The sequence below is a fragment of the Bemisia tabaci genome, chromosome 3, assembly GCF_918797505.1.
Source record: "Bemisia tabaci chromosome 3, PGI_BMITA_v3".
Classification (NCBI taxonomy): Eukaryota; Metazoa; Arthropoda; class Insecta; order Hemiptera; family Aleyrodidae; genus Bemisia; species Bemisia tabaci.
Window position 1 is genome coordinate 19,221,921 of NC_092795.1, and position 24,935 is coordinate 19,246,855.

The 24,935-nt window shown below is 35.6% G+C and overlaps 2 protein-coding genes across 2 annotated transcripts; one reads left to right on the plus strand and one right to left on the minus strand.

Annotated features, from left to right (window-relative positions):
• The first annotated feature begins 115 nt into the window (after positions 1-115).
• LOC109035068 (mitotic checkpoint serine/threonine-protein kinase BUB1) lies at positions 116-18,734 on the plus strand. Its single transcript, XM_019048546.2, has 17 exons — positions 116-310; positions 1,555-1,710; positions 2,491-2,695; positions 3,967-4,163; positions 5,517-5,736; positions 6,164-6,338; positions 6,624-6,778; positions 7,167-7,227; positions 8,266-8,519; positions 8,983-9,100; positions 9,727-10,148; positions 10,733-10,866; positions 11,867-12,081; positions 13,137-13,355; positions 14,106-14,275; positions 15,506-15,625; positions 16,676-18,734. Exons 2-17 carry the CDS (start codon positions 1,571-1,573, stop codon positions 17,249-17,251), a joined length of 3,381 nt encoding a protein of 1,126 aa, XP_018904091.2. The 5' UTR covers positions 116-310; positions 1,555-1,570; the 3' UTR covers positions 17,252-18,734.
• Positions 18,735-19,905: 1,171 nt separating this feature from the next.
• On the minus strand, positions 19,906-23,290 carry LOC109035081 (GABA type A receptor-associated protein autophagy-related 8a). Its single transcript, XM_019048561.2, has 3 exons — positions 23,081-23,290; positions 21,887-22,084; positions 19,906-21,195 (listed from the first exon to the last, which is right to left on the minus strand). The coding sequence occupies exons 1-3, from the start codon at positions 23,168-23,170 to the stop codon at positions 21,121-21,123; spliced, it is 363 nt and encodes a 120-aa protein (XP_018904106.1). The 5' UTR covers positions 23,171-23,290; the 3' UTR covers positions 19,906-21,120.
• Between the last annotated feature and the right edge of the window lie 1,645 nt (positions 23,291-24,935).

The window sequence follows — 24,935 nt, forward strand, 5'->3', positions numbered from 1 at the left end:
ATTGGCTCATTTTCAATATGAAACTGAAGTTAGCCAATCACGTGCTACATTCTGCGATATATTCAAGCGTGACGTAAGCCCGAAGTCCCGTGTTTACAAATTTCGACCGTTACCGTTTCAGCATTTTCTTCAACAGACGGTAAATCTTAATCTTGGCCTTTTTTCATTATTCTATCACAGAATCAGAATCACAAAGTTTCTTGAAGATTTTTTTTATTGTTGCAGTAATTTTCTTTAGCAATTGTTAGTATCTTTATTCCAAGTCCAAGTTTACGATCATCAATGCAGGTTTTATGACAGTGAATGTTGGGTGAGTGTCTTTCACTGTTTTCCTACTTCACCACATTTTCCGGATTTCTCTAATTTTCAGTCCTCCCCCAAGTTAGGTTTGCCTCCTTAGATCGCTTAGTAAACGCTTAGGATCAAACGTTCCCTCAACTTTCTTGTGGAGTGTCCTAATTTCCTCCGGGAGCATCATAGTTAAAATGCAGTTAGAACATCACTCAGTCACACGACATTTCTGCTGAAGCCTGAAAATTAGTTGTTTGGTATAATTCATCCATTGAATGTTTACTTCTGATGCTGGCACGGAGCATTAAAAATCCTAAGATTCTTGTCCAGCCTCTCTTTGGATTCTATTTACAACACAACTTTTTTGATCTCGGGCTTTTTTGGATACTTACAAACTTCATGATGAAATCTGTTGTCTTCATTCTCACGGTTCTGTAGCAGAACTGCAGTCCGTACTCCCTTTGCACAGCCTGCCACAGACAAATAAATCAAAAATTATTTGAGTTTACACATACTCAATCTTTTCTTTTTGCATCATGGAAAAATCATACTTTCCTTAATTTAAGTATGTTGCTACTACCCCCCACTAAGTACCTGGTTTTACACGCTCTCTTTTGACATGTACTCAGAACCACCACATGCTGTCAGTGTTGATGGGATGAGAGCACTGATGATCAACAATCTTACTACAGGAGCTATTGGATAATATTTAAAGCACAAGGCAAATTACCAAGGTTCGCTCTGTGGGGAATAAGAATGAAGTATCTAAGTAGAGTCCACGCCACATAAATTTTCGCATTTTTAGACTGCGTCAGAAAATTGTTTGACATAATTTTTGCTTGAAAAGTAAACGCAAGAATCAAGATTGCAGATCCTGTGTTGCAGTCTTAAAGTGTGTTACTTAAATGGCGCATTTTGTACGCAGGGAACAACGTTTATTTCTTGCCCTAAAACCTGAATTTTACCACTGTCTGAAAACTTTGAGTTCGTTCCTCATTTTCACTCTCAGCCCAATCCTCTTTCAACATATCCACTAATGTACAGTCCAAGTTTTGAAGCCAGATATATCTTCTTCTCGATTTATCTTAAGCTAATGAATTGTCTAAGAATGGAGATTTTAAATACGATAATCAAATCTACCAGTTGACAACCCTCGCCGCTTAATCTTTAAATTTTTGAAGGTGGATTTTATTGCAGCAATACCGGCTATAAATTTTCCTCTGGCCAGTTAGAAGAATGAAGAATTTTGTATTTATGTTTTAGGTGACTGAAAGCAAACATGGATACAACGGATGCCTTAGATTTATCCAAAGAAAATATCCAACCTCTGAAACAAGGACGCAAAGCAGTTCAGCTAGGAACAGCCTTGCAAGCTCAAACCAACCAGGAGCTTCAGCAAAAATTAGCAGCAGAAAGAGAGTATGAACTCAAATTTGATCCAATAAAATTGATTATTTTTCATTCCTGAAATCAGTTGTCATCCGGGTAGGAAAAAAAAGGAATTGCAGTTCAGATGCTTTGAAAATTTTTCAGTGATCCCAGGAGAGCTTTCCAGATTTGCTAGTATGCCATTCAAATAAAATTCAAACAATTGCTCCGTCAATCATCTATGATTCCAAGTTTTTGATTAAAGCACTTCCTGCGTTCCCAATGTGTTGGCCTCCTGTGTTATAGTGATTCTAGCACTGGCTCTAAAACCAGGAGGTCCCGAGTTCAATTCTCGGCTAGGCAATTCGAGTTTAATGGTCCCCAATGACGGTTGCCTCAAGCTGATCGCACAGTAAGGGCTGAGGGGAATGGGGCACCAACTGAATGTGCAAGATTATCACTTGTGTAGTAATTGAAATGAGATAGTTAATAAAAAAAGAAAGGAACCTGTCAAAATTGTGCATTCATCATGTTGAACGAAGGTACACAAGTAAATATGTTTTGCTAGGATAAAATTTTGATTTCCAAGCCAATGGCAAAAAATGCTGCTCAATAAACAAAATTTTAAACTGAGAAATCAAAGTGAACATGGTCTCATACCAAAGAAAAAAATATCTTGTTACTACTTACAACTGATTATTACTATGCTAAGTACCCAAAGACATTTTTTAGACTGTCTCTAAAACAAAAATGAGAACAAACATACTATGAATAAAGCATAATTAAGGTCGAAAACAATTATTATATTTTGCCCTTTTTGTCTCTTATCAGGCAGTATGAGTTATTGATTCGAATGTATGAAGGAGATGACCCTCTTGGACCCCGCTATGAGTATGTGTCGTGGATTGAACAAAGTTATCCAAAACATGGACCTGAAAGTAATTTGATTCCTCTCTTAGAAGATACCCTAACTAGATTCAAGGATGATGAAAAGTACAAACAAGATCCAAGATTTGTTCAACTCATGATTAAATATGTAAGTCAGTGTTTCATAATTTTCAGTAGGGAGTATTTTTAATATTTTGCCTGTAAATTTCAGCGCAAAATTGTAGAAGCCCCTATGATGATTCTTTTCCCACTTACAGAGGTCATTAGTTTTCCATAAAAACAAGTACAAGTGCTCCAGCAAAAATTATAGAATGTTATGTTACCTATGTAGTTGTGCTGAAGCCTTCAATAAAATACTTATAAAGAAAGCTAAAAATTTTCCCAAATCCAGGGTGCTTTTAAGTCCGGAAAGTCCGGATATATTACTAATTCTGTAAGGGCAGTCTGGAAGTACTGAAAAAGTGCAGAATTTGAGAGAAGGTCCAGAATTTTTGTCGCAATTTGAGCAAAAAATTCAAATTTTCGAAAATTTTCGAATCACGTCAATTGGAGGTACTGAAAAAGTACTGAATTTCTCCTATGAGGAGGTACTGAATTTCTTGGGAATGTACTGCAAAAGTACTGTAAAAGTACTGACTTTTGGCCAGCCTGTTTTAGGAGACACCTTGAAGTCAGAAGGCTTTTTGAAACTTCATAATTATAAATCATAACAGATCGTACATCAGTCTAGTATGTAAATGATTTAATTTTATACAAAAATTTATTATAATTTAATGTGAGAATCCAAAAGTAACAAGACCTAAGTATGCCTCTATTTTTCAGGGCTTTCATGTAAAAAAAATTTCCTGTCAGAAGGTTAAACCAGGAGCCTTAGTTAGAGCTTCTGCATTAAATTTTAGTCCTCCAAGACTTCCTCTTTATGTTTGCTCTCAGGGAACACTCCCTCCCTTTCCCAACCTTTCATTTTTAGTAATGGATCAAATGAGAATACGAGGATACATCCAATGATATCTGCATAGTGGAAAACACTTCTATTTCGGCTTGTTTCGCACGCCGTAAACTGCTGCCGCCTGGCGGCCGCCCGTGCAATTTACTTTCTTAATCATCAGTGATCAGTTTTCTCTCGTTTTTCGATGTTTGTTGCATAACGTACCTTGTCGTTTATTCTGTTATCACTGCAGTCTCATTTCAATACCAAGTTCACCATGTAACGCCGTTTGCTGGTTTTTATTTTAATTTCTTTTTTATTTTTAATTCTATTTTAACAGTTGATAATGGTGCTGTAAGGTATCGAAATGTCCTGCCTTTGTATTTTGTATTTTAGTCTTGTTTCCGCATTTTCCTGTGTTTTCAATTGATATCTGCATATCTACATTCTTACTGTGTGTCTTAAATTTTACTGTGTGATTTTTTTCTCAGATTGATTCTCTACCGAACCCTCTTGAGATATACCAGCTAGTCTACAGTGAAGGTCTTGGAACCAAATGTGCTCTCCTCTATAAATCTTGGGCTGATGAATTAGACAAGAACCAAGATTTCAAACGTGCCAATCAAATCTACCAGTTAGGATTAAAAAATCAAGCTGAACCATTCGATGATTTACAACAAGCTCAAATGTAAGCATTCCATGTATTTATTTCAAAGAGCTATGTTTAAGTTTTTCGCCCTGTTTGTTTTTGTGTTGGTTTAATTCTAGGAACAAATTTTCAGAGGGGTAGTAAGTTTCTAGTTAATTAACAAGCTAACCATTAATTAACGTGAGGATAATTCATCCTCAGTATCACATGAAGTTCGTCCTTTTCTGCAAAATAAAATCCAGGTATTAAGACTGACTCTTGGTTAATATCAGAGAAATCTGTCACTTCTATTGAGGTCCCCAAATCTTGAATTCTTTTGTGTTGCATTCACTACACTCTTTAAAAGCATCAACTAGTGTATATAAATACATTTTTTGTGTTCCTCTTTCGAGACGTACAAAATAGGGGTTGAAAAGTGAATTGGACTGAGTTAAGCAGAAAGGAACCAACCCACATTTTGGAAAAAATTGAGTTATGAGTGGTTTTGAACTCAACCACTTCTCTACTATCTATCGCCAAAAATTCAAAGTTTTTGTTGGAGCAAATTTTGCAGAAATTGAACTTGAAGATTAACTTTTACATTGAGTCTTATGCAGGAGCTAAACTTTAAGCCTCTTTTTCTCGGTTCGATCCCGATGTGGCTTGGTTCCTTTCTGTTTAACTCCGTCCAATTGTTCAGCATTTTTACATGTGTTATGTATTTAGTAGTAATGTTGCAACGTCTGACTGGTGATTGTAGGAAGCTTTTGTTTCCTCGATAGCGAGGAAGGTAAAACAGATGAAAATAATCTAATTTCTCCAAAGGATTACAGTGTGCGGCATAGCTTCTACACAATAGTGACAGTGTTACATTTCCACTAAGAAAGCATGTTAGAATGCCAAAAAATTCACTTATTAACCCTGATTTTCCTGATATTGGGACAAAGGAAGTTTGATTTTCAAAAGTGCATCGTGCTCAGGAGGTCGTAAAGAACATCATATCAGATAATGACGGCACTTAGCCGGTTCTCATGTTTTCCATGTAGGATCCTCTTTTTGTCGCAAGTAAGCTATTTACATATTTTTCTTTAAATGTATTCTGTTTAAAATGAAAGCTGAAGCCATTCTGACTGGCAGCTTACATTCTCAGGTGCTAGCCGTTACTCAGACTTCACTAAAGCTCAGTACATTTACTCAGCTGCAAAGGTAATTCAGACATTGGCACCAACCATCATTTGATGCCTAGGTATATAAGATGGCCGCAGTAAAATTCTGCCTTTTCCCCTTGCTTGCCTGGAGACTTCTATCTAAAATTTATGACCTTTCCATCAATATTCCATGATAAGTCTCGTCAAACAATCAGTGATCAAATAAATGTCGTATCTCACATTAATTGAAAAATGAAAATTTTAGACAATTCCAGTTGAGTGTCGGTCGTCGTATGTTGGGTGGAGGAGTCAATGCTCAAGAGGACCAGCCAGCTGCAGATCACTCCAGACAAGCCCTGTCAAAGTTAAAGAAAACAGTCGGAAGTACCCGAGTGAGCCGAGTTCAGCCAGGGACTGTCATGATGAATCCCCTTGCACAAACTCAAAAACTTAACGTCAAATCCGGAGGAATCCAAGTTTATACCGTTAGTAAATTTTCTATCGCACTGCAAATCTCTCACACAACCGACTTTTAAAGAGAGTAGAGGAAAAGTTAGTGCTCCTCTGCACTTTTCTGGCTGGTATTTTAATCTAATTTGCTTTACTGTGCTCTCTTTTCCCAGTTAGAAATTTAAGGGTGTCACACTAAGTAACATCATCAAATAACATGAGTAAAATGGCAGCCAAATCTTAATTGACCATCACCTCCTGTAATCACAATACACTAAAATTGGTTTAAAACTTTCTTAATATCAGTTTTGTGCACAGTGTAATGTAGACTCACTAATTGAGATAATCTAGAAATGATATTTTAAAGCATCACTCTCGTTGTGAATCATCACCTCAGTGAAAGCCCAAAAACGATACAATGCTGACATGATTTTTCTTCAAAATTTTACTGCTCATTTTCAGGATGAAAATTGTGATCCTTTAAGTGGTCTTAAGAAAATGAACAAGGTTGATCATGATTTACCAAAAAGTGCAACTATCAACAAGGAAAACAAATTAGCAGCAGGCCCTTGGAACAAGCAAGGATATGGTATGAAAAAACACGTTCCAAAAGCTCCATCTACACCATCTTTTCAAGGTAACCAAAGACTGAGTACCAATCCGTCCTTAACTTCGCAGAGGATAAGTTTTTTCTTTTTTTGGCAATAAGTTCTCAAAAATAAAAAAATAGGGAAATTGTAGGGAAGGAATGTTTTTTTATTAACAAAATAATTTACGGTGCTGATAATGTATTGCACTGCCTGCAATCATCCGAAGTTTCGCTGTTTCATCCTAATGAAAGAGTTCTTTGGTCATTCTTATATCACTTCCCTTATTTATAACTCATCATCTTACTCTTGATTTTTTCCTTTCATTATTCAAGTTCATCAAGATCCTGAAGCCTTGATTCCAAACCGAGAAATGATGTCACAAGTCCCAGGCGCATTGAAAACACGCAAAGCAGAAACATTCTCTTGTCCAATTGCTATTTTCGAGCCACCAGATCCAACCAAGAAACCCATGTATTGCAAAGATAAGGTACGGAAACTCTGTTAACCTCATTAAAACTTAAATCACTACTGAACAAAGTAGTTCCTAATATGTAAGGGAAGTTTTGTTTAATGTTGATCTCTGTACTAATATTTAAGGTCATGCCTGTAAAGTGGAGGATGTCAATCTTCATACTCAACTTTGATTGCTATGATGTGACTCATGATACTAAGACACTGGTCTTGGTATTTTTTAGAAATCCAAGCATTGTTTAAAAAAGAATTATGTAGTCTTGAGTAATGATGACCTGAAAAGTCTTTATACCTAAATGAGACCCGTTTTATATTGATTCTTTGTTATGAAGAACATTTCGAAGTCTTTCTCTGTTCAGTTTAAACTGCCTTATTTTATCTTTCAAATTTGATATTATTCGCAGATTTATGCCGGCACTAAAGAGGTCCAGTTTGAGGAAATAAGAGCTGCCCTGTATATGAAACGTAAGTATCCTTTTTTCTCGTGTCATATTCTCAGGTTGTTTTTTTTTTCTTCTGATTCTCAAATAGGCAGATTTAACCTAAATGAGCCTAACTACGTCAGATGTGGCCTGATTTTCTGTGATATTTCAATTTTTAGACAAAGAACTAAGTAACACTGGAACATGGAATTTTATGACAATATTCTTCATAATCCAGAATAAATTCATAGAAAGCTTAAAAGCGTCAAGTAGTTTAGTTCTAAGTTTAAAATACTTCCTCTACCTTAGGAGAGTGAGAAAGTAAAAATAAAGCATGAGAATAAAATTAGGTTAAGTGAAATGCAGTCAGGTTGGCTCCAGTAAAATCTGTCCTAATTATAGACGTTTTCTTGTATACCTATATCCTAACTCGAGGTCATCATATACGTCAAATGCATTCGTGTTTCTAATTATCATCGTATGTTCTGCACATCTGTTGAAACATTAAATAGGGTGTTATCGGAACCTGGCTACTTTTATTTTGTCTTGTATAGGTAGAGCCTTGATTCACTGTTTCCCAAAGTAGGTACCAAATTTCGAAAAATGTTGAAATTCGTCAAATTTCAGGGCTCCTCAATGGCAGAGACAGCAATTTTGTTAATCCCGAAATTTTAGAAACTAAATGGGCAGCACTGTAGAGTTCATCAGTGACAAATTATGTTAGTGCTGTAAAGATAAAGATGGCACAAAGAGCATACTGTTGCAATGTATTGTATCACAACAAAGGGAAAGTAAAGAATCGCATTAATGAAAGCAGTGTGTTTTCTACCTCAACTTTCAATTGCAATTATCAGCAAACAAAATGTAATTTTTTTTTTTCTGCCATTAAGGTTCAATTTAAAAGATCTGTGCATATTTCTGCTAGAATTTATAATTTTAGATCAATAAATTTCACCATCCAATAAATTTGTTGGGCCCTCCAAAATCTGATAAATGAATAGCTTAGTTTTGATCATGTGCAGGATACGCCTGTCAGGAATTCAATGAATAAATGAAAACCATATTTTAACATTTTTTTCAGGGAGAATAGAAATGCAAGCATTAGAAGCTCGCAGTTTCAATTCCACCAATGGCAATTCCTTTGGAAGTTCTTTCGCGGCTGACAATACTCATGACAGTGAAAAATGTAGTTTCAGAGAAGGGTTTAATTGCAGCGGACCAAAAATTTCCGATAACAATGAGAGAGGAAACATGAGTAATGAGTTCAAAGGACCTGGAGTTTACATGGATAAACCAAAATTGAAAGCTAATGAAAATAAAGATCCTGCTAATAGAGTGAGTGATTTTTAATTTTTTTAACTTAGCTTATAATTTTATATGAGTACACAAAAAAGCTTGAGTTTTCCAAGATTCTATTCCTTGTCATAGTTATGATGTACAGATGAAGTGTCATCAGTCCGAACCAATAATACTTGCTGAGGTGTGAGTAATAGAGACACTAGCATTGAAATAATTTCTTTAATGACTTTTCCATGTTCCTTGACAAACAATGATTCATCAGAGAAGGTTTGCCAAATATTTGTTCTGTTAAAATTTCTTTTTATCCATGCGCTGTACTTTAAAATTCATTAACTTTTTCTTAAACAGTTTTTGAATACATGCAAGTGACGGCATTTGAAGGCATTTATGCAAAAAAAAACCTTTCTACTTAAGTTCAGAATCAAATCTAATCAACCTATTTGTAGCAGTGCCTGTTTCTATTATACATATTCAAGAATCGAGTGATTTTTACTTGCAGTTTGGGGGAGGTAAAATGTTCCCTCCGGATATTTCCATCAACCATCAGTCCTTTACCATAAACACAAGAGAAGCCATGAATGTTGTAGCAGAAATGTGGAAGAGTCCTGCAACATCTAGTGAGTATTTTTTTTTCCATGTGTCTATCTAATATCTTTCTTTAGACTTCGTATTATGTATGAGTTGGTTTGTTGGGATGCATTCTTCAACCAAAAAATCAGGTAAGCTGAAAACGCTAAATCTTGGATTGCTAGCGATGTTTAGACTGGTAGAAGAAGCGTCAGTCTTATTTCATGATTTTTTAAGATATGATAAGTATAGTTTTGAATGTTTTTTTCAATTTTTGAGCAGCTAGGTTGATGGAATGTAGAGGCTTCCTCTAGAGATTCCATGAAAATTTTAAGAAAAACATTCAAAAGAAAAATAAATTTCCACTTCATTACAATGGCACACCTTGATGAATTTTCTAAAAGATCAAGAATGTTAATGGTTAAATGAGATAGTACCATTGAATAATAATGAAATATTGTGAATGACAGGTCAAAAATCTCTTCGTGAAGTGAATAATCCTGTTTAATCATGCACATGAATTTTACCAATGTGTTTACGGGAAACAAAAAGAGGGAAAAACTGTAATCCTCATTTTTTGTCCGTATCAAAGCTTTGCTTAGCATGTCATTGAGTGAAAAATTTCTTTATTGGGTGTAATCTTGAAAACTTTGCTCATCAAAACTTTCATTTGCAGAGCCAAAATTTCCTGAGCCAAAACCAGCACCAGCCAGCATTGAGGTCTACACAGATGACGATGATTTCAAAGTCCCCGCTCCAGTTAAACCAACAAAACCAGCATTTTCTTTGTATGTTGATGAAGAAGAGGAACCCGCAAATAAAGCAGGTGGTTCAAAAGATGCTGGACTTCAGTTCACCGTTTTCACAGATGAGCCTGCACCTGCTCCAGAGCCAAAAGAACCGTTGAAACTTCCTTATATCCCCTCACCTCACACTCAAGATCCTCTGCAAGAGGCTGACGGGAAAGAGAACAACTCGCCTGTAGATTATACCGTTTCCACTGAAAAGAGGCGACTTTCAGGAACACTAGTGCCTGCTGCTGATATTCCTGTCATGGAAGAAAACAATGATAATGAAGAGGAAAATGATAACGACCAGGTTTGTTTTCTGTCTGGAAGACCCCAGTTGGCCTTCAATTTACATTTGATTTACATACACTTACAATAGCAAGATTTGAATCAAGTACTCTTGTTTTTCATGCGAGCGGGAAATTCTAATTTTTTATAACCAATGCTGAATGAAACTATTAATATCTTTGTTGGCAGTAAATTTCAGTTATATTCATTGGGCAAATCAGAGAATTTTGAAGAGGAAATCTGGTGGCAGGGCATTGATGATGAAATTTCACTATGTCAGTTGCCCAATAACCTATGGAAAGATAGGCGCATGTTGCATGGGAGTGTCACAGAGAGCCAGAATGCGCTATACGAGTGTTGTATATGTATATAAACATAATCAGAATGCTTAACCTTTTTCATAGGTACCTTGTCTCGTGGTCCACCCTGTGACTTGCATTAGTTATGCACCCATAGTTAGTTAGTTAGTTACCCATTTAGTTATTTTTTTTTTGTGCCCTGAATTTGCGACTGAACTTTTTGGTGCATTCAAAATATGCTGCTCCAGTATTATTGGTATTCTGCTGTCTTCTCAAACATCTCATCCAGGGCCTTGTATTTTTCCAGTTTTTGGACCGCACCAACATGACATGTAATATGACCTGCAATACCAAAGCTTTTTGTTTTGAGCTACCCTCCTCAACGCCAATGACCTCAAATTTCAAGCCGAGGACACCTCATTCAAGTCAAGCAATTAATGGGTAAGTTTAAAATTTTGGAATGCTTTGAGAAAACTGTAATTTTACAGCACTATCTTTCCAATTCCTGAAACCAATTTATCAGGAGGGCTTTAGAAAAAAACCTCCCATCCCAAACCACACCTCTTTCTTGTAAGTAATTCAATGCCTCTAAATTTTGTCATTATATAAAAATTTGACATTTTTTCCGCCATCCTCTATTTTTTGATGATTACTCTGTATCAGTAAGACAGGTGATTGCTGACCAGTAATCTTTATCCCATCTAATGTGGCCATATTATACATTATGGAAAGAATCCACCGAAATATTCTTGAGCGGGTAAGCAAAAAAACATTTGATCACTTGCCTGCGGAGCACTTGAAACATGAAAAGGCCCTTGAATGAGGAAGGGTTGAGAAATTTCTAAGAATCGAAAGTTTTCCTCATTTTGTCTAGTCAGTTGCTGTTACAAGTAATACTAGAGCTTTGAGAAATGTATCAACAGGTCAGTAGGTTAAAAGCCTTGAGAAGCTGTAAACAAGAAGCGTGTGAACGAATTTTGTGCAAGGCAGCAAAATGGCCTCGGAAAATAGTAGTGACCTACGGCCACAAAACCCATCCATAAAAGGCGTTAAACGGTTTTAATTTAATCACTTTTTGCATTTGAGTCTAAGTTTGGCATTTTTCAAAACTGCTATGAGTTTTTCATTTTAGGATTAATAACCAATAAAGTCTGCCTGGAAATTTTACTGAATTTGGTTGGTCGTCAGATAAAAGTTCTCCACTTTTCCCTAAGAAGTTTGCTTAGTTGTCCATCCATACCAAGTCAAATATGCCTAGGCAATTTTGAGACGTTAAATGCTAAAAACTGACTCTAAAAGTAAACAGCCACATTGTAGCATGGTTTAGTTGTTTATTTATGTATTACAACACAACATAGTCAAACGAAAAAATCTAATCAATTAGCCGCTTAGGTGTAAATTTATGCATTTACGAATTTTCTATCGTCACTTTTTTTTGCAGCTCATATTTAGGAGATTTCAACTATCCCACGACTGAACAGAAAAAAGCTATGGAGAATGATAATCTAAGTATGATACTAGAAGCATCAAAAGAGCGCTATAGCAGTTCCTCAGGAAGCTCTGCCAGCTCTGGAATCCGTACTTTATCTTCCATGTACAGCTGTGAACGTAGAAGTCTTATGACCATCAGAGAGCGGGAAAGTAAATCGGCATTCGGTAAGTTAAAGTGACCGAAGAGAAAACAAAAATGCCTCAAAGGTAAACTGATACGCTCGGATAAATTATTAAACCCTACAAACCGATCGCAAGTAGCTGAATGTCTCAGTGAATGTTCTAGGAGTCTTCGCATAATCCAAAGAATGGCATGAGTGACAGTGGCGTGGCGTGAATGATCGATTATCGATATCTCGCCATTTAAAGCTATGGTAAAGAATCGATTACTAAGGTGTTCGCTGCGAACGCCCTGATAATCGATCTTTTTTCATAGGTTTGAGTGGTGTATCAATCGATATATCGCAAAGCACGCCATGCCTCTGATGAGTGACTTTTACCTTAAACAGCTCCCTGGATCAAAATTCTCCTAAACTTGAGTTATTTGCTCTCTGCTTGTATCTTATTACCAGAGTCAAAATAATAATTTGAATGTACCCTTTGAATGTTGTAATGTGCTATGATTGTTTTATTAAATTAGCTGTGTGATCTATAATTTTAAGATGAATCTGAGATTCTTTTGATTTGTATCAAACTTGCCAGGTTTGTGGTGTTTCATTCTTGTCTTTGGCGCAAGTTTTAATAGGACGCCTAAAAAAAGTGGGATTCTCAGAAAGTAGAAACATGTTGCAATTGTGTATTTAAAAGTTTGAGATCGAAACATCCTAATAAAAGTTCATATAAAGTTATATTTCTCTCAGATATCGAAACTTGATCATATGCTACCTATTTCATTATTCCTGCAAACGTCCACTCCTGTTGATTCTGATTTCTGAAAATAACCCGTGTAGAACTCAAAATTAGACAAAATAGCCAAGCATTGCAACATATTTTTATACTTAAAAGTGATTCTTAAATTTTCTGTCAAAAAGCCATCCTTCAAGTTCAAAGGGTACTGCCAAAACGCTGCTAAAACTTAAAATTATCTGCTATACAGTAATTTTTTTAACACATGCATACCTCCACACAATATAACAACCTCAGATTAACTTTTATTGTTCTCTAGAACAATTTCCCACTGGAATTCCTAACATTTTTATCCAATATGACTCTTGTTCCAGGAAAAGAAATGCTTGAAGAAGAAGATGTTAAAGACCTTCAAGAAAGTATAAAGTACCTCGAAATAAGTTTACCAGAAGATATTAATCCATTCTCTGAAGAGTTAATCGAAAAACTACTAGCTAAGAAAATACATTTCCCAAGGCGGCATCATGAAATTGGATTGTGCCGAATTGAAGGAGCAGTTCCTGTTCTGAAGCAGTCCTCAACTATCACACTAGGTAATACTGTTTTGTATGATAAATGTAAAACAATCTTCGTTAAATTTAGGTATTCTTTGTATTAAAATCAAATTGGACGTGTATGAGACCCGAGGAATATATGATTTGGAATGGGATTTATGGTACCATAAAATCTGAACTGGCAGACTGTTTTGCCGCTCTGAGCAGGTTCTGAATGGTGCTGCCAGTGATTGCAAAAGATACTGTTGTTCGGGAATATACTCAGTTTAGCCCTTGTATTTGTTGAACAGCGGATGAATCCACAGACTAAAGATATCAAACATCTTATTTACTCGTTTTTGCCTTGGCATATTGGAAATTAACAACAATTGTTATAACAACATCCAACAGTTCAGAGCACATCGTCTCAAAAACAAAAATAATATCTTGACCCAGGGTCGTACCAAAAAAAGCCACTTTTCCTCCAGGCAACTGATTCCTCAGGCAAATGTGTCGAAAAACTAAATAAAGGGGGCCATTGCCCCCTCCCCTTTCTCACCCCAGTTTGCCAGAAAAGTAGATATGTGAACAGAGGTGGCAGGAAAAAAAAAATGGAAAAAAGAAACATTAAGGTGAAAAACCTGGAGCTCCCCTCTCTAATGTAAACTTGTCTAAAAAGTCGACAAACAAACTTCAGAGTTGGTTACCTAAAAATGAAGGTGTGAATTTATCTTTAAAAAATTTGTTTGTCAACTATGTTAATATGCCTTTTTGACTAATCTTAATATTGACTTGTTTAATTTTTTTCAGATGATGAAACTTATTCCATCATCGGAGAAATTGGAAAAGGCTCATATGCAAGAGTAGTAAAAGCCACTTACGGCCGACAAAATGTTGCGTTGAAAGTTCAGAAACCTGCATGTCCATGGGAATGGTATATTTGTAAAGAGATCCAACACCGGCTGAACAGTAAAAATATAGTATGTATCACCGTGATTTTCCAAAATTCATTAATCTTCCCTCGAACAATATAACCAATCATTCAAGTCAAGAATAACTGTCAATCCATTTTTATATTTTTCTCTGTTCCCTATCCATCTATGAATGACATACTGCCTGTCAGAAACTTCCCCTGCCCTTCTTCTCCTAGATTTTGGGTAGTTGCTGAGGGGCTTTAATCCCTCATGATGGTGACTGATAGTGTCACCTCTAGCCATGAAAGTCATGAAGTGTGAGGGGTGGCAAGCTGTTAAGTCATAAACATGCTGCATATTACTTTAATTCTCTATGTTCGTATTTTGAAGGAGCCACCCTCATAGCAGATTGCTCTAATATATTTTTATTAGTAAATATTATTTCAATATTGAATACATGGCTGAACAGGAAGCAATATTACCATTAACAGTTTTTCAGTGCTATGGAGAAACACTGTACCGATATTCAAATTTACTATTTTTGGTTTTATGTTTTCGAAGACAATTTATAATTTCATATAATGCCTGAGAGAAGATACACTGCATTTAGTTGCCTCCAAAAGAATGACAAATATTTGTACATTTTTCAGAATATTTCCGGTTTTATTTGTAAATAGTTGGTAAAATTTAAAAGTCCGTGTACAGAACGTTTTGCCTCAGTATGTGTAAAAAATTGGAGAGAAAAAGTTTATTCTAGCACAATTTTTTCTGACAGAGAAGCAGGGATTTGATAATCTTCTTATTTGAAATACTGCCTTTTGCTCAAAATTTCATCATGATGACCATTTTTTGCTCTAGATGTACTAACTGCCTTGATATAGCAAAAAATATGTGATCTTAATCGCAGTTCTGCAATGAACACCCAATGGTCATCTTGCTTTTGCGGCAAATATAAAATTTTGAAGCTACTACATTCAAAATTCTTATTTTCAAGACCCATTTTAAGGTCCTTCCCATTCTTTCAAGTGATCAATCAAGAGCTGCCAGTCAGGTGGTGCCACTTTGCGTCCGTGTCTATTATTATAAAGACATAATGCAACGTTTTTCTGAAGTATGGCAGAATAGAACTTTGATGAAAATTATCTTTTCAGTTTCCAATGTCAAAGAGTAAAACAACCTAATGAATCATCAAAGTCCTCTAATGACACTTTAAATCTTCTGATTTGATTTATCAATTCATAGTTTGTCTTCTTATTTTTCCCTCAGCTCTAATCATTTTTCTCTTGTCCTTTCTAGGCAAAGGGCTTCATGAATCCAGATACTGCATTCTTTTTCAATAATGGCAGCATTTTAGTCTCTGAATGGGCGCAGTATGGCAGTTTGTTGAATATTGTGAATGTGAACAAAGTAGTCACTGTAAGTATTTATCTAAAATTACATTCATGCTATCAATTTTCAATAAGATATTACAGGAAGCACAAGGAAAAATATGTAATGAATGACAAAATAAACGGAAACGAAATGTAACAGTTTAGATGGCCACATCGCCGTAACCAGTTTCAGAAAACACAAAAGCAAAAAAATATGACAGCCGTTAAGGTGCCCGGTGGCCATGAACTCTTGGTTGAATGTAGGAATAACGAAAATAATCCACCTCCCAATCTTTGATCAGGTTATCTGAGCTTTTCTTTTGTCATATGTATTTCACTGCCTTCATTTTCTTTGAAATTTAAGATGGATATGAAATGAGCTGCAAAACTTTGCAAAATATAGTGTTATATCATCTGTAAATGCACTTCCATACAGTAAAAGTCTCTTAATTGGTTTCTGTGTCCAATGAAATTGACCAACGTTGATTGACTTGGTTTTTAAAGCTCAAGCAAATCACTTATCAAAAGAGACCGTTGAATGAAGCTTCTCTCACTAATCATATTGCTGTCATATTAAGTTTCAAATTTGAAATGCCTCTAGGTTCAGTTTATCTGTTATCCTTCGTATTTCTAAAAATTTTAACATTCAGTGCCCTGTTAGGCCATATTTTTATAAATATTAAACATCAATTTTTCTCAAACGCAAGAAAAACTTCAACACCCAATAATCTGGCACATGGGCTGAAAAAATAAATGAACTTGAGGAAAGGAAAGTGATCATTTAAGAAATGAAGGGTAAAAATAGAATCGTAAAAAAAGCCTACTCAGTCATATCTGTTTGCCAGGCATCAGTCTCATTGAGTCCAAAAAGTAACTTCATTTTGCATAATTATTTTTGTGAAGAATAATCTGAGCTAAGTAGTTATGTCTGATTCAGTGTTTAAAAATATAAAGACACAATGACAGAATGCGCTTTATTTTGTTCTATTTCTTATTCTTCCTGTTTTTACGACAGGCCACTATCCTTCTCTTTGAAACCAAACTTTGTTAAAAATAAATCCGAACATGTCTGGTAATTACAGTATTCATTTTTCAGAACAAAATGTTACCTCTGGGTGTTGTTCTCCACCTTACTATCCAAATCTTGGACATAATCGATCACTTACACAGCTGCAAGATAATTCATGGTGATGTGAAGCCCGACAACTTTGTTCTACGCTCTGGTTTGTCGCAGTCGTTTGAGGAGCCCTCCATTCAGCTGATTGACTTTGGCCGTAGCATCGACATGACTTTGCTCCCTGAAGGCACCACTTTCTCCACTGTCGTGGAAACTGATGGTTTTACCTGCAATGAAATGAAAGACGGCAAACGTTGGACTTACCAGACTGATTATTTTGGTATAGCAGGAACGGTTTACTTGCTCATCATGGCAAAATACATGCAAACCGTTAAGATTAACGGGGTGTGGAATCTCTCCAGCGCTTTTCCAAGATACTCACGACGGGATATCTGGGAGCCTGTTTTTTACAAGTTATTGAATGTGGAGTCATGCTCTGATTTACCGAAGTTAAGAGATATTATCAATGACCTCACGAAATACTTCCATGAAACTGACTCGTATCTTCTAAGGACTCAGTTTTCACACTTGATGAATGTCCTGAAAAAACAGTAATATTTTTATGTTTTCTCATCACTCTCAGGAAACTCGGTGATCATCACAACTTAATCCCGGTTGAAATCCAGGTACCTTATGCTAAACGCCAGTATTTTTTTGTATACCTTTTGAATCAATTTTTGCCATTTTATTTTCTGAGTTATTAATTTATACATTGTAAAACTTGACTGTGAATATAGTTTTTAAGGCAATTTTATTGCGTACTTTTAATGATAGTTCATCATACTTTTACATTGACTGGTTTTTACTCTCATCTCTCTCAGTTCTATTCTTATGTAATATTATCTAGTAAATATGATCAGTACTGTTACAAAGAATAAAAACAGCGTTGAATTGATCAGTAAAGCTGTAGAATACTCTTACCTGTCATTCCAATTAGTTTTACCAGACTAAAAATGATTTACGTAAAATCTTTATTGTTTGAAAGACTGCCTCCCTCTTTTGAGTGACAAAATAATTTAGCCTTTTTTTATGGTGATTTATCCTGTGTGCAAAGGACTTCCGATCTTATCTCAATTAGAAAAGCACCCGGTAATTTTTAGAGTTTGTTAAATAATGCTCTCTACAATGTATGTACTTCTAGCATAATTTTCCATCACATTTTTCTGATGATAACTAACCTTACAACAAGATGGAGGTCAATCTTTTTATCTTTCCAACATATTTTATTGATTCTGAGGCTGGTAATTATTCCTTTCATTGCTATGCTCTCTTCTAGCATGTGTTTATTATTGTATATGAGGTTACAAAGATGCCAACAACATAAGCAAATTTTTCTGAAGGAGTAACAAAAAAGTGGAGGAAAAATCATGATCCTAATCTGTCTTAAAAAAAATTACTATTTAGAATTTCTAGCCTTACATCTAATTTGTTCTTAATTTTGTCGTGCATTGAATAAAATTCAACCAATTATTTTAACTATGAAGCGATTAGTTGTACGCAGCTGGACTAGTAAGATGCTGGACAAGGTGTTACCACACTTTGTTTGTTGCACAGTAAAAATTTTCACAAAATTTACTTTTATCTCTATCAATCGTTGAAGTGATTCCCCTGAGGTTAGACAGTGGACAGATTTGTCTTAAATATCCCCCTCTTAAAATAAAACAAATCTTGGCAAACTTCAAATTTTGTTCCAGAGAAGGACAATGGGTCCTAAATCCAATTTTTAAAATTTTACACACCTTGCACATTTTAACCACCCCCTCCCTCCAGATTAATCATGGACTGAACAAACTTGAGCAAAATATGCTGTTGACTTCGTTGTTGTGTCAATAGTTTTAACTGCATTTAAAACTCTTTGAATTCTTAGAGGAACTTTCTTAAATACTCCTTTTGAAATACTCGTAATTATACTTAATTTTTTTACTCTCTTAGCCTCAACCTGAGTTGCATGTATTTGTAATTAACCTCTCAATTTGTTCGAAATGGCTTGTTGAACATTATTTGCAGAAATTAAATTTTTTTATAAAAAAAAAAGAAACTTTGTTCTCATCTTATTTCGTATACTCTTTCTGTGCCTCGATCTTTTATCTTGCAAAGTACATAACAATAGGGCTTTTGCGTACTGCAAGGATTCACGATTAAAATACTTTTCAGAAATGCTCGATACGCCATAGCTTGTGTCCCCATTTGAAAATGTTATTATTTTTTTTTAAGAGGGGAGGTTCTCCCCTTGTAAGCCCCCTTGAGGGGTTGTGACCACCCGAGAAGTTTCCTCCCTTGATGATTAGGACAACAGTCCTAACTGGAACATTTTTAATCAATAATTGAAAAAATTATGGCATATGGAGCATTTCTTTTGCGAGTCAAATTTTGCAAGTTACATGATGATGACTGCTTGAGCTACATGACAAATGGTGAGTAATTGAGGAGGACTTGGGTGCTATTAGGACTCTTCTCGATCTGGCAGCTCAGAATTTTCTTTTAAATTACTCGTGTCAGGTAAAAAAAACATATGTCCTTGCAAAGAGATGGATAATCAACTCAGAATTCTTCATGATGAACGAATATCTTTGGCACATATCTCAAGATAAAGAAGTGCCCTTTGTACACCTTAGTTCTCAATTGAAGTTTTGAGATTTTGAACTCCCTTGAAATCTAGGAATAGTCGTGCATCTGAGTCATAGCACAGTCTACCCGAAAAATTTCATTTAGCTCATGATTCAGGCTACAACTTGACAGGAGGAATTTTCAATATTCTTTCTTTTTCATTTTCAAAAATTGTGAATATGCTCAGCTGATTAAAAAAAAATATTAACAAATAGAAATCTATATTTATAACATACTTCCACTCATGAAACAAAAAAATCCTCCTGACACATTGTGATAGACATACTTAGACCCATAATGAGCCAAAAAACATTAAAATTCATTCATGAAGTCTTGAGAAATTTCCTTCACAAAATAACCATTTTTTTTTTCAATATTTTGTGGTTATAAACAATTTTTGAGGAATTTTAGTTTGAGGATACTACCCCCTCTTATGCTAAAGTTTCAAGTCAAAAGCTTAAATACGAAACAGTTTTTTTTTTTTTTGGGGGGGGGGGGAGGTGGACTACCCCCTGAATGAGTTTTAGAAGCGCTGTTCGGAGGATAATTTTGGCGTTATGAGTGATTTGGTAGCTGTTGGAGTCGTATTGAGAAAACAACAGTTCCGTTCTTAGAAACAGATTTTATTTTGAACTTACTATATACAAGATGACTGAAATTTACAGCTCAAAAGAAAATAGCTATTTTATATTGACAACAAGGACATTTAACAGAGTTTTGTGATCTATTATCCTTTCAAGCTGAATTAAACACACAACTACGTACTTTAATTTCTCATTTCAGAGAGAAAGAGCTAATTTTTCAAAAATCAAATTAGAAACATTCATTCAGATTAAACTAAAAATTGGAAAAAAAAGAGAGAAAAAATTGAACTTGCTTCGACATTTTAGCCAGGTATATTGTGATAATACATTTCTTCCTGTCTGATGAATATAATAGGAGGGAACCCTTACATTCAGGGTTCACAGCGAGTCAAAATTTCAGGGAGTAAAATTTTTCTTTACCTATAGCAGATAGGTGAGTCAAATGGGGGAAGGGGCATTGTTTTCGAACAAAACCTGGGAAACGAAGAGTTCTATTCCCATGGAGGGGATAGATTGGGGGAGGGAGGGGTCACGAGATTTCTACTTAACTCCTATTGCTTAGGAGGATTCATATTCATCTTTCTGCGAAGTTCTAACGACTTCAGAGTAAGAAGAATCATGGTCTTCGATAATTAAAGTCAAAATATTTGACAGCAGGCTTTATAGATTACTCAATGCTTTTGCATCCCTCAAATTTTTGAGAGAAATAATCCTAATAGCTTACCCAATTTCTTTAAAATAACATCCGCCAGAAATGATATATTTTTGCAATTTTAAACTATAAAGTAGTAAGAACATAATTAAAAATCTAAAAATAAAATAATTATGAGAGAAAAATAGAGTGGTTAATACAAGAACAACGATATTTCTTCACACATTTTTGTGACTGTTTTAAAAATGATCAGTTGTTGGAGCCAGAGTAGTTTTCCAACTATATCTCACGATAATTTGCATCCAAATATGCTACTTGTAAGTTCGAAAGATGATCTAAAATTATAGTTGACGTTTGATTAAAGATAAAAAATTGAGGAAGATTGATGGAAGTTTGCCACCCATTGCAGATTACAAGACAAAAGGAATGCAGTTATTATTAGATCTTATTTTTGGAATTACAATGATGAGAGGTGATGACAATCTTTTCCTAATAAATTATCCAATTACAATGCATGTTGATTGTGAAGAGAGAGAGAAGGAGAATAGTTGAGAACAGCGGATAATTCATTCGAACACTCCTTAAGCACAGATCTGGCCGTAGACATTTTCATCACTGTATGCAATGTACAGAAAATAGTCTTCTTCGTGATGTTCCTGGGAGGGAAACAAAACACACAATGTTAGATGATGGATTGTACCACTTCAATTTTTGGCCTACAGATTAAAAACATTGTGAATTTTTATTTTTTGGCAATTGCTTTCTAGAAGTAAACACACATCAAGATATCGAACTGATATAAGATGTTGGATTTGCTTTTCACTATTAACAAATAAAAGAAAAAACCAATGTCTAAGTAAAATCAAAATGTAATGTAAATGTAATCAATGTAATGTACAAGTCAAATTAAGAAAAGACTCTTTCAAAAACTATTGAAAGAGGCAAATAGTCCCTGAACACAGAAATTCACCATTGTCTTTGTTCAAATGCAATTCCTTCTGTTCGGTTTGACGATTCCTATGGTTCACTAATAACAATGCTGGGTTGAATATTTTATTTTTAGATAATACTACTTTGAAAGAAATAATTCTTGGTTATGAGCTCTTGTACATCATTAACAGTTCTCTATTGGAAAAATTAAGAGAGATCATTATAAAGTCACCTTATCCCAAACCCCCTTTGTTTTTGTGATCACTTAGAAAGCACATCATGTGTTCTTGAATGGTTATGGATTTTTAAAATTGACTTTCAGGTAGAGAAGCAAATGCAGAGTGGTAGGGTGAAAATTTTTTGAACACCATAAGCAGTTAAGTACACACGTATAGTAAAAAGGCAAAGAAGACCTACTTGATAAAGAGAGCCCATTGTGGCACTTGTGGGTGGAATGACATTATTGACGAAGAAGAAAAGAGCATCCTCTGGTCTCAAGTGTACTCGTTTACGGATTAAAAAGTAAAATTGTCCAACAGTTAAGTCTGATGGAACTAAGTACTTTTTCTTGTCCAAGTCTCCGATCCTAGCTTTGGGAGCTTTTTCTACAATGACCTAAAAAAGACCAAGAAAAAATATTATTATTCACACACTCTTGTCCTTTCCCAAGACAACAAGGCATATTTCATAAGTTAGGTCCATAACAGTGAAATAAGTAAGCAGTAATAGAAACTTAAAAATTGAGGAAAGATTCATGTTGTTGGAAGCATGCTAAGTACTTTCTAGCGAGAATTTGTTCATAGGTGGTTATTCTGCAGCTGGCTAAATGCAATAAAAAATATGGACAGCGACTGTTCTGCAAATCTTGCTCTAATTGGTAAAACCAGCGAGACGCTTTATCAGTTTTTCAGCTACAGAGCGCAGCCCTACAAGGTTGATTAAAGTTATAAAAAAATGATTAATTTGAAAATGACATCTGAAATAACTCATTTTATAATGCATTTGAGATAACTTTGTACAGGTTCAAGCTCAGAATATGGTGCCTCGCTGACATAGCAGAACACATTTCCATGGACAATTTAGAGAGTAAAAGCTCTTTTCCGACGTCCAGTTAAGTGCTTTTATTCATAACATCCCCCTGGGGGAAAAATCCAAATCAGGTGATCTTTCATCACACAGTGCAAATGTAAAACCCTTATCATGAGGTACATAGTTGACAGTAAAATGGCATTAAAGAAGTCTGAAAACCAGCGAGGCAACCTACAAAAGTTTCGTCCGATGAAAAAGCACGAAATTACAGTGCTTACATAAAAGGTGATAAATTGACGGACGGTGTAAAGTGTTATGACAAGGGAAACTGCGAAGAACAAAGATGGCCGAACAGCGTTATCAGACAAAGCAAAGGCATAGAAATCGACGTTATAAACATACTTTAAGAGCTGTGATTTAAGTTTTTGAATAGCTGAAAGTAGTAATTCTGTTGCAAAGGTTAGGAAATACGAAAGGAATACAATCAAAGGAAGAAAAAGTAATTATTTCGTGTGCGAAAGTTACAAGGTCTCCATTGTGCTAGGGCAGATTTCAGATCGAAAATACATTACTGATACTTACGGGAACTCTGTCGGGGTACTTCTTCCTGATTTTCTCGCCTTCGCTTTTCCTCTTTTCAAACACATGCTCAGCTTTGTATTGGAAATTCATTTTGAAGTAATTAAGGGAATATACGCGTTTCAAACAATAATTCCGTGACAAGTTACTCTACGACACTCCGAAAAGTTGCGCACTAAAAGCAAAATAAACAACAAAGCGTAAAATGTCAACTAGCGGAAGTACCAACCCTGACGCGCATGCTCTACTGATATGTCGATAATGTTTCTGTAACAAATCCAAAATTGTACAATTTTAGATCATGGAACTCAAAATGAACGAAAATTTACTGGAATAGAAAAGTATTTAAGCAGCTAAACATTACTGATAGAGCTAATTCGTAGATGTAATTTCTTGCATACTTGGTGCTTTTGAGTTTCTCAGATGGCAGTGCTGTATCACGGCGTAAAAAAAAGAGAAAAAAGTTCAGCTCGCAAATCCCCCCCCCCCCCTTCCCTTTTACGTCGCTGCATAAAATTCATGATTCTCGCATGTAACTAATAAGAGGAGAAATTGAATCACCCGTGGACAGACACACGGCATCGAGCTGCCGTTTTAACACAAAGAAATGAGTCAGAGCAAGTGTTTTCGGTCTGCCTTCGAAATACAGAGGTGTAGGTACCAATGGTTCAAGGACAGCTGACGGCTAGTGCTGGTCACCTCTCGAACGAGTCAAACGTTCAGTGGAGACGGAGTTCTTTTTTTTTTTAGTTTGCTGGCTATTTGCGGAAAATGCGTACTCCCGTCGCAACGACTCGAAATTTCCTCATATCATTAACTTTTTGTTTTCCAGACCAAACCAATTAAACTACGTAATGAATTATCTCCTGCAAATTTACTATGCATATATTTTTGAATGAGTTAAAAAAATTCACGATAAATTTTCGAAGAAATGTTCGGAGGTTTTTTCTTTTTCTTTTTTTCAGAAGAAAACACACAAAATAAGTAAGTTTTTATATATAAATGAAATATTAAGCAAAGATTAATTGTTGCATACATACTTTTCGACTTCAGCCATCGTCGCTTATGTTGTAGAAACCTATTTTACGGAATAGCAACATTTAGCCTTTATGGGGATCGTGTCTAGCTTTCACCAGAGTACCTTTCTAGCTTTTACTGGATATACGAGTTTACTCTCCTTCATCTGACAATGCGTCATCAAGAAAGGTCTCAAATGCAATTTCCCTAATTCAACGCCGCGCTGCTGAGGACCTTTTTCCTCAAAATGTTGTCAAGCGCATGCAGGTTAGCTAGCCGATCGGAGGGGAGAGGGGCAGGGCCGGATTAAATAAGGGGGCTGCCACATGGGCCGCGGACCATGGGGGCAAATTTTGCAATTTTTTTTTAAAAAAAATCGGATTCAGAAAAAAAAATTAGGGGACAAAATCTTTCTTTCCCGAGAGTATAGTAATTTCTAATTTTATCGTTTTTCGGTGAATAAAGAGACAGCATTTTTAATTAATGATGACGAGGACAATTGAGATGAAAAGGACAAGCCCTCGGCACTGCGGTCGCCATGTAAGACATATTAGCGCCTACAAGACTACATGAATACTTCACCCATTGCGTCAAACACAGTGCGCCGGTCAGGAGCAGTTGGCGTGAAACCCGTAGCGCCTACAAGACTGCAGGAATACTTCACGCATTGCGCCAAACACAGTGCGATCAGCCCGGCGCGGCGCAGCGGCGGAAGTTAAAATTATTAAACCACATTTATGTTTGTTCTTTCAATTTTTTGGTTCATTTCTTATACATGGAGGACCTTGCTTACACAGAGATATGTTTACGGAACTTAACTTTCGCGCAAATTTCCATGAAA